Source organism: Rhamphochromis longiceps, linkage group LG20 (assembly GCF_057381845.1).
Source record: "Rhamphochromis longiceps isolate RC_006_pf linkage group LG20, R_longiceps_female_GT1.1, whole genome shotgun sequence".
NCBI lineage: Eukaryota > Metazoa > Chordata > Actinopteri > Cichliformes > Cichlidae > Rhamphochromis > Rhamphochromis longiceps.
Window position 1 is genome coordinate 22040298 of NC_140576.1, and position 10734 is coordinate 22051031.

Sequence of the window (10734 nt, forward strand, 5' to 3'; positions counted from 1 at the left end):
CAGTATTGCAAACAACTTGAAACATCTCCAGTCATTTACTTGGGATGTTATTTAGAAGCATTAAAATTAATTTAATTAAATAATCTTTAATTTTAATGGTCATCACAACATAAACAATGTCATGGTCTTGGGTTTTGAACCCAGAGGTTTCAGTTTGTGAACTTTGAATGTTTGCATATTATTTTAATGTTCTATTTGGTTCTTAGTTTGTTCTTGTCCAAATTCTTGAGCCTTAGTTCCTTGTTTCAGCCGAGTTTTGCTATCAATATCCCTTTTAGGGTTTATTCTGTTTAGTCTTTGGTTATTTGTGTAGTTGCCCATTTGTGTCTCATTGTGTCAAGTTTGTCTCTGTTTAGTTACTTTGTGCTATGATTTCATAGTCATTTGACTTCGGTGTCGTGTTTTAGTTTAATTCTCTCATGTCTTGTTATTTTGATTTAGTTCAGCTGTGTCTTCCAGCTGTTTCCTCTCCTCCTCACCCCCTGTCTGTCTTCTTTGTCCCTTGTTACATTGACCTTCAGTGCTGTGTGTTATCCTGCTCTGTGTTCCTCGTGGTTTCTGTATATCTTGATCGTATTCCCTGGTTGGTGCTTTGTTATTTAGAATAGCCGACATTAAAGGCTCACTTTAGGATTGACCCCTGTGTACCCCGTGCATCTGGGTCTGCAATCTGCCTCCTACACAGCTAATCCTGACAAATGTCAAATCACTAGTCAAACGTGATTTTGCCCAACAATTACATTTTAGAAAGATTTTTGTCCTCTGAAAGTTATATTTCTACCGCCATCTTTGCTGTTGTAGGGTTCTCCCATGATTTCAGTTTTACTCCTCTCTGTGTGTCTTGTGCATAGTGCTTCTGTTTATAGGCAATCTATGTGAGCAACTCTTTTAATGCTGTTGTTTTCACTTCTTAATTTGATGCTTTTTCTAATGATATAAATCTCCATTGTAGCTGTTTCAAAGATGACATGTCTGAGCCTCTTACTGGATTTGTTCCCGGAGCTGCAAGCTTTGCCTCTCGTTAATTGGGTAGAAGTGAAAAAACACCATCCCTATCAGCAAAAGTGTGATGGGAACTGGCGAGAACAGTACGATCAGAGCAGTCGCCACTCTGTCACCATGGTTACAAGCACCTGCTTCATAGCCCACAAACCTGCAGACGAGGAGAGCACATAATGTGACAGACCAAGTGATGTACCCACGTAACAAAACACAAGAAGTGAGTGGACTGGAGTCTGACTCACTGTAATGTCATGGTTGAGAGTCCAGCAGACAGCCCTCCTGTCAGTTTACTGCAGAAGGCATAGCAGGAAAAAAACAGAGGCTCTAGGTCCTTACAGGACGGGTGTCTCACAGCAAAGTCATCCACCACGTCTGGGAGCATTGACCTGCAGCACACACACAACAAGTTGACATATCACATGTCAAAACCACATGTCAGTTTTAATGGAGAGTTCTGGCTGGTCAGCAAAGCACATCGTTTCTGGAATAGTCATCACTGGCCAGGGTTGAGTACAGACTATGAATGATTCATGTGCACCGCATTCATCTCTGACACTGATTAGATCTGACAGGGGGCCTTGGAAAGGACCTCAAACTTTGTGTTCAGGCTGGGAGCTGACTCACCAGGGTAGCAGGAATATGGTTGCCACACTGAATCCCATCAGAACGCACATACTCATGAAGACCAGCAGGTTACTGGGAACACAGGCAACTATAATCACTGCTGGGATGAAGAGCTGGGAGAGACAAAAACGAGGATTCAAGGTGTGGAACATTTCTCTTATCATCAAGTTTCAGAGGTCTTACCGACAATCCGATGAAAACGGTGGACTTTTTCCCAATTCTCAGAAGAATTATTTGCCACACAGGAACTGCTACAGAGGCAGAAACCTGTGGAAATGTTGACTGAATTTCTATTTTGAACTCAAATCATATCTAAACTGGCCAGAAAGCTACTGAACCATGCAGCAGAGCAGGGTGTGAAAGAGTCTGTTAAGTTAGCTGCACCTTACCAGTAAAACCAGCAGGAGGTGCTGGAACTGGGCTCCCAGCCCAGCAGCATGACTGCAAAACAGCGCAAAGTTACCCAAGGACATCTGAGATCAAAACAGATGGTAAGAAAAAAAAGGACAAATTGTTTCACATGTGACTTTGAAGTGAATAAAAACAGAATTAAGAAGGAGAAACCATATGCAGAAATGATTACAAGTTGAACCTGAAAGGCAAATGTACTAAACACAAAGCCCAGCACCAGCCTTTGGTAAGGAACGTGGCACGTGAGCATCTTCAGCGAGCTCAAATAGGAAGGTCGTACTTTATCTTCAGAGCAGCGAGAGGCTGGGAATATAACATATGAGAGAAAAGAGTGAAATATCAGACTCGTGATTTTACTCTGTTTGTGGAGTAAAATCTTTGGCTAATTTTACATTTTGATTAAGTCCTCAGCTACACCTGTCCATGCCATGCATATATCAAACTAAATCACTTTGACTCAGCATAATTATGTTTTCATTTAACAAAAAAATGTTCACTTCAGAGGTTCAAAGGTTTGTCTATACGTATAGTTTAAGCTTTGACAAGTTTATTATTCTGTTCACAAACGGTGCCGAAGCAAAAGAAAATGAAAACATTTTTTTTATCCTACTCGACAAATAAAGGTTTGAAATATTTGTTACCAGATCCTCATGATAACATGATCGCCTCTGCAAAGCTGTTCAACAAGAACAAAAAAACTTTTATTTATTGTGTTTGAACGCTGACTGTCTCTGAATGACTCACCCTGCTTCTCCTTCACCCCGAGGAACAAAATCAGGCTGCAGAGGAAAAACAAGGCACCCATGATCATAGCTGAGGTCAGGAAAGCCTTTTGCTGGGGGGCAAAATGCACACATGAAATCATAACTTTTAAACAAAGCATGTTATTCTGTCTACAAAGTCTAGAGGCTTAAAAACAGAAGTTTTTCCACTGTAAATAATTGTTTTATAGCATTATAAATAAACACAAAAAGCGCAATGGTGTTTCTACAGGGAGCACGTGAAATACACAAATCAGCTTGCGGCTGTAGATGTCGATCTCATTCACATAAAATCCAAAAAAAAAAAAGCAAACTACGTAAAGATATAGACTCACTGGCTTTTGTTAGGGACACCTGCTCAACGTCTTATTAATGCAAATAATCAGCTGGCATTTACATGGCAGAAGCTCAGTATATTAAGGAATGTAGACACGATCAAGACGCCCTGCTGAAGTTAAAACTGAGCATCAGAATTGAGAAGAACAATGAATTTAAGTGACTCAAATATGTTATGGTTATTAGTGCCAGACAGGCTTGTCTGAGTATTTCAGAAACTGATTTGGATTTTTCCACACAATCATCTATAGGTTTTTCTGAAGAATTATCCAAAAAGAGAAAATATTCAGTTAGCAGCAGTTCTCCAGGTGAAATGACCTTGTTGATGTCAGAGGACAGGGAAAATGGCCAGACTGTTTTCACCTAACAGGAAGGCAACGGTAATTTAAGAAACCACTTGTTTCAACCAATGCGTAATAGCATCTCTGAACACACAGCATGTCGAATCATGAAACAGAAGACTTACATTTAAATTTAATTTAATCAATTTTCCAAAAACTTACTCTAACCATTAATCAAGATGTCACTCTACATGTAATGGATTCAGTTATGAGGATTTGCAATGAAAGTGAGCACCCACAATGTGCCCATATATCTCCATAATATCAAATCAAATCACCAAATCACTTTTTATTGTCACATCACATGTGCAGGCACACTGGCACAGCACATGCGAGTGAAATTCTTGTGTGCGAGCCCCACAAGCAACAGAGATGTGCAAACACAACAACACAAACGAGCAAAATACAAGAATGGCCAACCTGAAACTAATAAATATATGTACAATATATAATAGTGTATGCATTTCTGGATGTGTATACATAATATGAGTAATGTGAGTTCACCTCAGACACACAGAAACCCCACAACAATGGTGTATACATCAAGCAAAGAGCAGTAAATTACAGGGTAACAAGATATCCCTGAAACTATGTGAGCACAAAAAGAAAAAAAGCTTCTGCTCTACTAATGAAATGTGAGTCCTATGAAAGGGTGAACAATTTTTATTTTACATTAAAGGGGACCTAATATGCTCATTTACAGCTATATATTTTATTCTATATATTTTATTTTATTCTTACTGAGCTAGACTGTATATACTGGATGGGTGTGGCCACCATGACACCATCAGCTGTTTTGCTAAGTCTCATTTTTGAAACCTCAAGCTGGGAGTTTCTTCTGTTGCTGATGCACATCTAACTGACACTGCGGGGTTTTTAGGTTAACGACTTATCAATGAAAAGTTCTGACATCCACACTGCTTCATGACTCTTTGGGACACTACCAAAAGCAATCATTTACAAAATTAGCATCACATTGTATTCGCTAAGCCTTAAAACCAGCAACTGAGATAGCTTTAAGGCTTTCCTAAGTAAATTCACCAGGAAAGAGTTTACTGATGTCACAGTTAAAGAATCCTTTGCCTTTTTTTTTTTTTTTTTTTTTTTTTTACAGTTTTATAAAATCAAACTTTTTATATCTGGCAAGCGGCACCTTATGACAGACTTGACATCAAATGGACAACTGTCAGCTTGCTGTCACAAGCTGACAGTTGTCCACCTTTTTTTGTAACCTGGTACGTTGTGCTGCTGCTGGATTGGAGACACGAGTGTACGATTATTTCAGTGTTTACTGGTATTTCAGTGATAATCAGTACAGAAGCTCAGAGAGTTGCAGGTAATAAAGAGGATGACGCAACAGTTTGAAAAGATGAGACATTGTGGAAAAAACTTTGCTTCCAGGTTAGCTTCTTCTCCTCCTATACCAACACCTATTGTTCAGGAATACCGTAGCACCGAGAATGCTGCGCCATAACGGCAATCGTGAGAGGAGGCTGTGTGATGATGACATAATCAGATTGGCTAGTTTGTAAAGATCGGTCAGCAAATGGGAGGGGCTTCCTCAGTGACATCACACAGAGCTAAAAGTAGAAAAAACTGGTGTAGATAAAACAGTTGGTGTCTAGATCAATCTGAAGCCTGAACGTGCTTTTATATATGCTTGGCCATGTTTAATATGAAAATCCAAATATAACAGGAAATAAAGAAGAGTGTATTTGCCCCCCCCCCCCCCCCGAGAGTAGCATACTGTCTGTTGAAAGGAAGCAGTCTGTGGTGAAGACGTGCTTTGAGGTGTTTCATGGTCCTGGCAGGCCTCCTGCTTCTCTGTATTGTACACAGCCACAACTTGTCCCTGAATTACTGATGCCAGCAGCATTGCCACCATCTCCACACTCATTCCTGGCCAAATAAGTAAAGAAACTCAAAACACTTTGCATTTAGTTTGGGGTCTGATGAGGTTTCTGAATGTAAATGAGTCAATATTCTTACTGTAGGCTGTGGCAGAGTCCCTGTCTCTCTGATCTCCTCCCAGAAACATATTCAGTGATAGGTAGGGGACGTTGTAGCACTGTTGACAGGAAGAAAAATGTGATGCCAAATGACACTTCACCATTGGTGTGAAACTCAGTAGCCATGGTGACATTGCTTGGAGCAAAAATAACAGTAGGATCAGAGTACTATGAATTTCAGTCACCAGAAAGATGACCAAAGAGCTAACAAGCGTTCTGAGCTAAAATTCAGAATTCTCTTTTATTTTTTTGCCTGCGTGTTATCCCACCTAATGTTTATCTTGCTTGAGCTGCTAAGCGCTAACAAGAGGACTCTAATTAGCTAGTCCAAATGTCTTTTCAAACTTTATGCCGTCCAACGTATCTGTGTGCGATTTAAAAAAGGGTATTGTATCTTGTCAGACTGTGCCATGTTGTCTGAGTCGGCCCAAATAAAAACAACAAAAAAAACAAAAAAATTATGTTTCATTTGACTAAATTCCTGTTACCCCGACACCTTCCTCCTCCTCTTTCTTGCCTCTTTTGCCTGCATATCTGGTGGGAGGGACTAAGATGTGAGAAGAGGAATCCAGGATGTGCAATATCAAAAATGAGAAGGGGGAAAGGCGTGGTATCATGACCTCACTAATCATACAGTCTATGCTATAGGTGTTGTTTGGTAACGAGTATATCGTGTTCTTTTTATGTAGGATCTTGATTTTCAAACAACAAGCTGAACTTTTACCTATGAAATGTGACAAATGAAAGTGATTGTGCCTGCGAACATCCAACAACTTACAGTCATGAGGGACTCGAATAGGCAAGCCGCTGTGAGGAACCACAACACGCTGACAGACATCGAGCCTCGTGGCACAAACCACAGAAGCAGATAGGACAAGATGCCAAATGGAGTGGAAATAACCATCCTGTGAGATAAAGATTGATGGCTAAGCACAGTGCTGCACCAGGAATCTAAATTCAAAGTGAAATGCGTGTTAAATGTGTGGCTCAACCAACCATGGAGTGAGTTTGCCAATGGGCGTCCAGTTACTGCGGCTCACAAGATATCCAACCAGAGGGTCAGTCACAGCATCCCAGGCCCGACTCACAAATAAAATCATGGAAACATAGAAGGCCTCCATCTGTGATATTTTACCCACTTAAAATTAGAAGCAGTATAGAACATTATATTGTGGAAAGTACTGAACTTTTACCTTTACAACATCCAGAAGGAAAATTTGCAAGGAAATACCAATAGCTACTGAAGTAATCAGATGTGGGACCCCACCCACAGCATAACACAGCTTGCAGGCCAGAGGAATACCACCTGAGTCCTGTGAAAACCAGAGAGAGGATGGAGGAAAATCCTGAATGTGGTTAGTTCAAATAGTTCATTTGGCTCATGTACAGTCTCTCCTTCACGGAGGGAGTGTCAAACAAAACTAAAATAAATTCAGAAATATCAGTTGTCTTATTTTCAGTTATTAATTAGATTATAATCCATGTAACGTAACAAAAGCACTATTTAACAAGGGTGCTAGTTTGTTACATTTTTGACTCATGCAAGGGTTCATTTTTTTTTATGAAAACAAGAATATTTTGAAGCACCTTGTGTAATTTTTTTGTGTTTTCTTGTATCCGTGTTTGTTTTATTTTTCTTCAATTTCTTAAAAATGTTGTTGAAAAAAATAAAAATAGAGTAGGAAACACAAAGTTTACTTTGACACCGGTGTTGAAAGTAATACAGTAGCTAGCTGCCACTGATTTCAAGTGAAAGCTTGTTTGAGAGGACAAAACTAACATATTTAATTGAGAACAAGCTTCTGCAGCAAACATTAAATCACAATATTCAAGGGAAAATTGTAATGCTATCACTATTACAGATAATTTAAAAAAAAAGAGAAAGAAATGAAGGGTTTGAATGTGAATGTAAACTCTACGAATAAAGAGAAATGGTCCTTACCCCCTGCTGATCTTTCCTGCACGAGTTCCTGCTTGTGTTTTGCTTGAATAAAATCCTTTTAAATGTCTGGAAGTGCTCTGAAAAACTTTTAAGGCAATTCATTGTTAACACTTGAGTATCACTGGACATGTAATGCTTTCCCTGCACACACAGGTGAATGCCACCCGTTTGAAACCAGATTCTGGTTCAACAACTCTTTTGTGTTTTGAAGAGGGGTATTCTTATTCAGTACAGCTGCTCAGACTTAACAATAAATGAGGTGGCTCAACAGTAAAGCATAAGAACTACCAGTGCTGCAGATCTGTTTGAAACAGCAAACTTGTGGAACACGTTTTAAAAATATTAAAATTAAAATGACAGAACTGTATTTCCACAGCTGCAGTGAGAGTTTCTCTGACTCTGGAAAAAGGCCACCGCTTTCACCACATTGTCAGTAACTGCAGTATACTTCTGTACTGATGTGCTGTATTGGAGTGAGGTAGTGTGGGTGGCTGTGACCTCTTGTGGAGCTTCAGTGAAATGCAGGTAAGATTGTAAATATGGGTATCAACGTAAAACCCATATTTACAATCTTAGTCAGGTCAGGTGGTTTATATCACTGGAAAAGAAATTTACCACAATAAGGCAAAATTTCAAACTAATTCTCATCATTTTTTATTTATTTTTTCATTAGTTTGAGTTAGTAAGCCAACATTTTGAGATATTAATCAGAAATTTTGAGATTATAACCCCCAAATTTGACTTGTCAAAATCTGTTTTACAATAGTGGAAACAAATGTCTATATTGGTCTGCACCAAATGTGGTTATTGTTATTGATTCCTCCACAGAGATGAGTCCTAACATTTGTCTCGGTTCAGTGGAAAATCAGCAAATATAATTTTTTCTTCTTCCAGTACTAGTCAGAGTTCTTCAGATCTTTCTTGTGAAAATTTGTTTTGGCAACTGAAAGAAACATTTTTTTTTTACCATCCATAAGTCAAAGTTTGGGGTTTTGATGTCACAATTTTGATTCACTAAACTTGGGAGAAAATAAGTAGAAATTGAGAAAACACCCTTAAATTATGAATTATGATGTCAAAATTTTAAATAACCTGAATTTTTTTTTTTTATTTATTCATGGCAGAAAAAAAGAGGTTTCAGTGGTGGAAACAAGCTTCAAGCCAAAACTTGCCGCAGAACAGACACAAATGTGAAATAATCTCAGGAAAGAAATCAATACCACTCATGTATTGGTGCAGAGTAATGACATTTTTGTAGAAGATAGTTTTTAATGCCTTTTGTTTATTCACACAACTGCGAATTCTACATATCAAAATACCTTTGGGTAGGAATTGCTTTGAAATCAGAGATGGAAGATTCAAACCTTTTAAACTGAAGGGCTTTTGCATCAGAGGAGTTTTCAGAGGTGGTGGACAACCATGCCAAAGGTCTGCTAAATGGTTGTCTGCCAAGGGAGGGCAATACTAGTGTTAGAAGCCAACTGTGCACCAATTGTTTGAAATCTCACTTTTTTCCATTAAATTATTGTTCATACATCACCTGCAGATGTGTATCTGCATTGCATTCTCTACATAACAGGGAGAACTAAACAACTTTCATGCAGCATTTTCTCTTTAATGGCAGCCATTTACAGCACAAAGTGATTTTTTTTAAATGAAAATGTCACATCTTTGCCAGACAGCCTGGCTGTGACACACAAAAGTAATACAGCATTGAAAAGTCAAAATAGCACAAGAAAAACCTTCAGAACAAAGATTGTGGCTCACATTTTCTAAGTATGGTGAAAAAGAAGAGATATAACAAACTCACTATACTTTCCCATTAATAAACACTCTTCAGTGTAATAACAGGTTAGTAATGGAGCTCCATCAGTCAATGTCTTATCCAAGTTAGTTCTTAAAAAATATTAAAGTTGGCATTTTTATTTTTAATACAAAGCTTATAAATGACTTGAACCAGCCTATAAATTGGTGCTCTTTGTCGAGTTGTCCTTTGCCTGCTTGATTCCATAGAGCCACTTGATCACTCGTGCATTTCTCTCAATGACAGAAACACCGTAGGGAACACGATTTGCAGCTTTGCCAGCCTCCTCCTCATCCTCCTCATCCTCGTCTTCTCTGCCAGAGGCCGCGCACTCGGACCCTGGAGCGCTCGCGCTGCGAAAACGAGCCATGGAAACAATGTCAGAGCTAGAACCAGTCAGCTCCTGCACATCTGCGGGGTCCAAGCCGCACAGGTTGAAGAAGCGCTCCAGCTCTGTCCCAGCTCGGGAGTACCTGTCGCTCATGTCCGACTTAGACCGGGTTAGAGAAGGGCGTTTCCTGGAGCTGGTGGAAGACAAACGGGTAATTGCTGGGGAAGGAGGAGGTATAACAGGGTAGCTTGGTGTAGGTGTGGCAGGAACTGGGGTCTCGGCTGGAGAAGTAGAAGAGGTATCAGGTTTTGACTGAGCAATAACAGGTTTCAGAGGAGAATGACCTGGTGTTGTTCTAGGGAGAAAGAGATGCAGGTTTGAAGCAGTTGGGCCGGGTCGAAACTGAGACTGTAGAGATATTGGCTGAAGGGGCTGTCGAATTAACTGAGGTCGTCTGCCTGCTGTCCTCACAGGGCTGGCCTGAGGCATGACATCCACTCTCCGTACCGTCGCTGCAGCTGGAGGCCCAGGAGAGCTCGTGCTCTCTACGTTGGCAGGGTCAGATGCTTTTAATCTTACTTTAGCTGCAACTAACCTATCAGGACGTGGAGGCGGACACGGCTTCTCCTTTTTCTGCTGTGCCCCTGCAGGAGTAGGACGGTGAAAATTGTGTACAGCTGCAGCACAGTAAGGAGGTTTACTGTCGTTTGGCTTTGCAGTTGCACCGGACCGTGGCGCTTCATTCACTCCACTGATGAGGTTACTCAGGTGCTCCATGTCCAGCTGTAATCCTTCCTGCTTTGTCTTTGCTGGGTCTGCGGTCTTTCTGGTGGGCCACAGGGCAGAGCTGGGGCTGCGTAGAGGCTTACGCACTTCAGGAGGCCTGACTGGCTGCTGCTTGGTAAGAGCTACCTGACTCTTGACATATTTAGCCTTGTCTGCCTCCAGCCTTTCCACAGCACTCTGCTTTGGTCTGCTCGCAGCTTTTTGGTACTTCTGGTAGAAATCTAGCCCCACTGGCCCCTTGGGTCGCAACCGTGGGGGTGTAGGAGCAACAGCAGTCTTTGTTGGTTGCCTCACGGAGTGTTGAAGCGTTTCCACAGGCATTTTGTGGCCAGGCAGTCGTACCTTGTCCACTTCCCGAGCCACCTTGGAATTCAATCTGTTTAGTCC

At 40.5% G+C, this 10734-nt stretch overlaps 2 protein-coding genes across 2 annotated transcripts; both read right to left on the bottom strand.

The window, feature by feature from the left end:
* Positions 1–981: 981 nt before the first annotated feature.
* On the bottom strand, positions 982–7528 carry mfsd2al2 (major facilitator superfamily domain containing 2a-like 2). Its single transcript, XM_085394332.1, has 13 exons — positions 7427–7528; positions 6678–6797; positions 6481–6605; positions 6263–6389; positions 5465–5543; positions 5223–5374; positions 2782–2872; positions 2219–2340; positions 2016–2099; positions 1810–1893; positions 1627–1739; positions 1245–1388; positions 982–1153 (listed from the first exon to the last, which is right to left on the bottom strand). The coding sequence occupies exons 1-13, from the start codon at positions 7526–7528 to the stop codon at positions 982–984; spliced, it is 1515 nt and encodes a 504-aa protein (XP_085250458.1).
* Positions 7529–8675: 1147 nt separating this feature from the next.
* On the bottom strand, positions 8676–10669 carry fam110a (family with sequence similarity 110 member A). Its single transcript, XM_085393193.1, has one exon. It carries the CDS (start codon positions 10666–10668, stop codon positions 9388–9390), a length of 1281 nt encoding a protein of 426 aa, XP_085249319.1. The 5' UTR covers position 10669; the 3' UTR covers positions 8676–9387.
* Between the last annotated feature and the right edge of the window lie 65 nt (positions 10670–10734).

Coding starts and splice junctions, on each gene's coding strand:
- mfsd2al2 (XM_085394332.1), bottom strand. CDS start 7,528: ATGAATTGCCTTAAAAGTTTTTCAGAGCACTTCCAGACATTTAAAAGG. Junction 6,606..6,677: donor TCCTTCTGGATGTTGTAAAG/GTAAAAGTTCAG, acceptor AAAATATCACAG/ATGGAGGCCTTCTATGTTTC. Junction 5,375..5,464: donor GGACTCTGCCACAGCCTACA/GTAAGAATATTG, acceptor TTATTTGGCCAG/GAATGAGTGTGGAGATGGTG.
- fam110a (XM_085393193.1), bottom strand. CDS start 10,668: ATGCCTGTGGAAACGCTTCAACACTCCGTGAGGCAACCAACAAAGACT.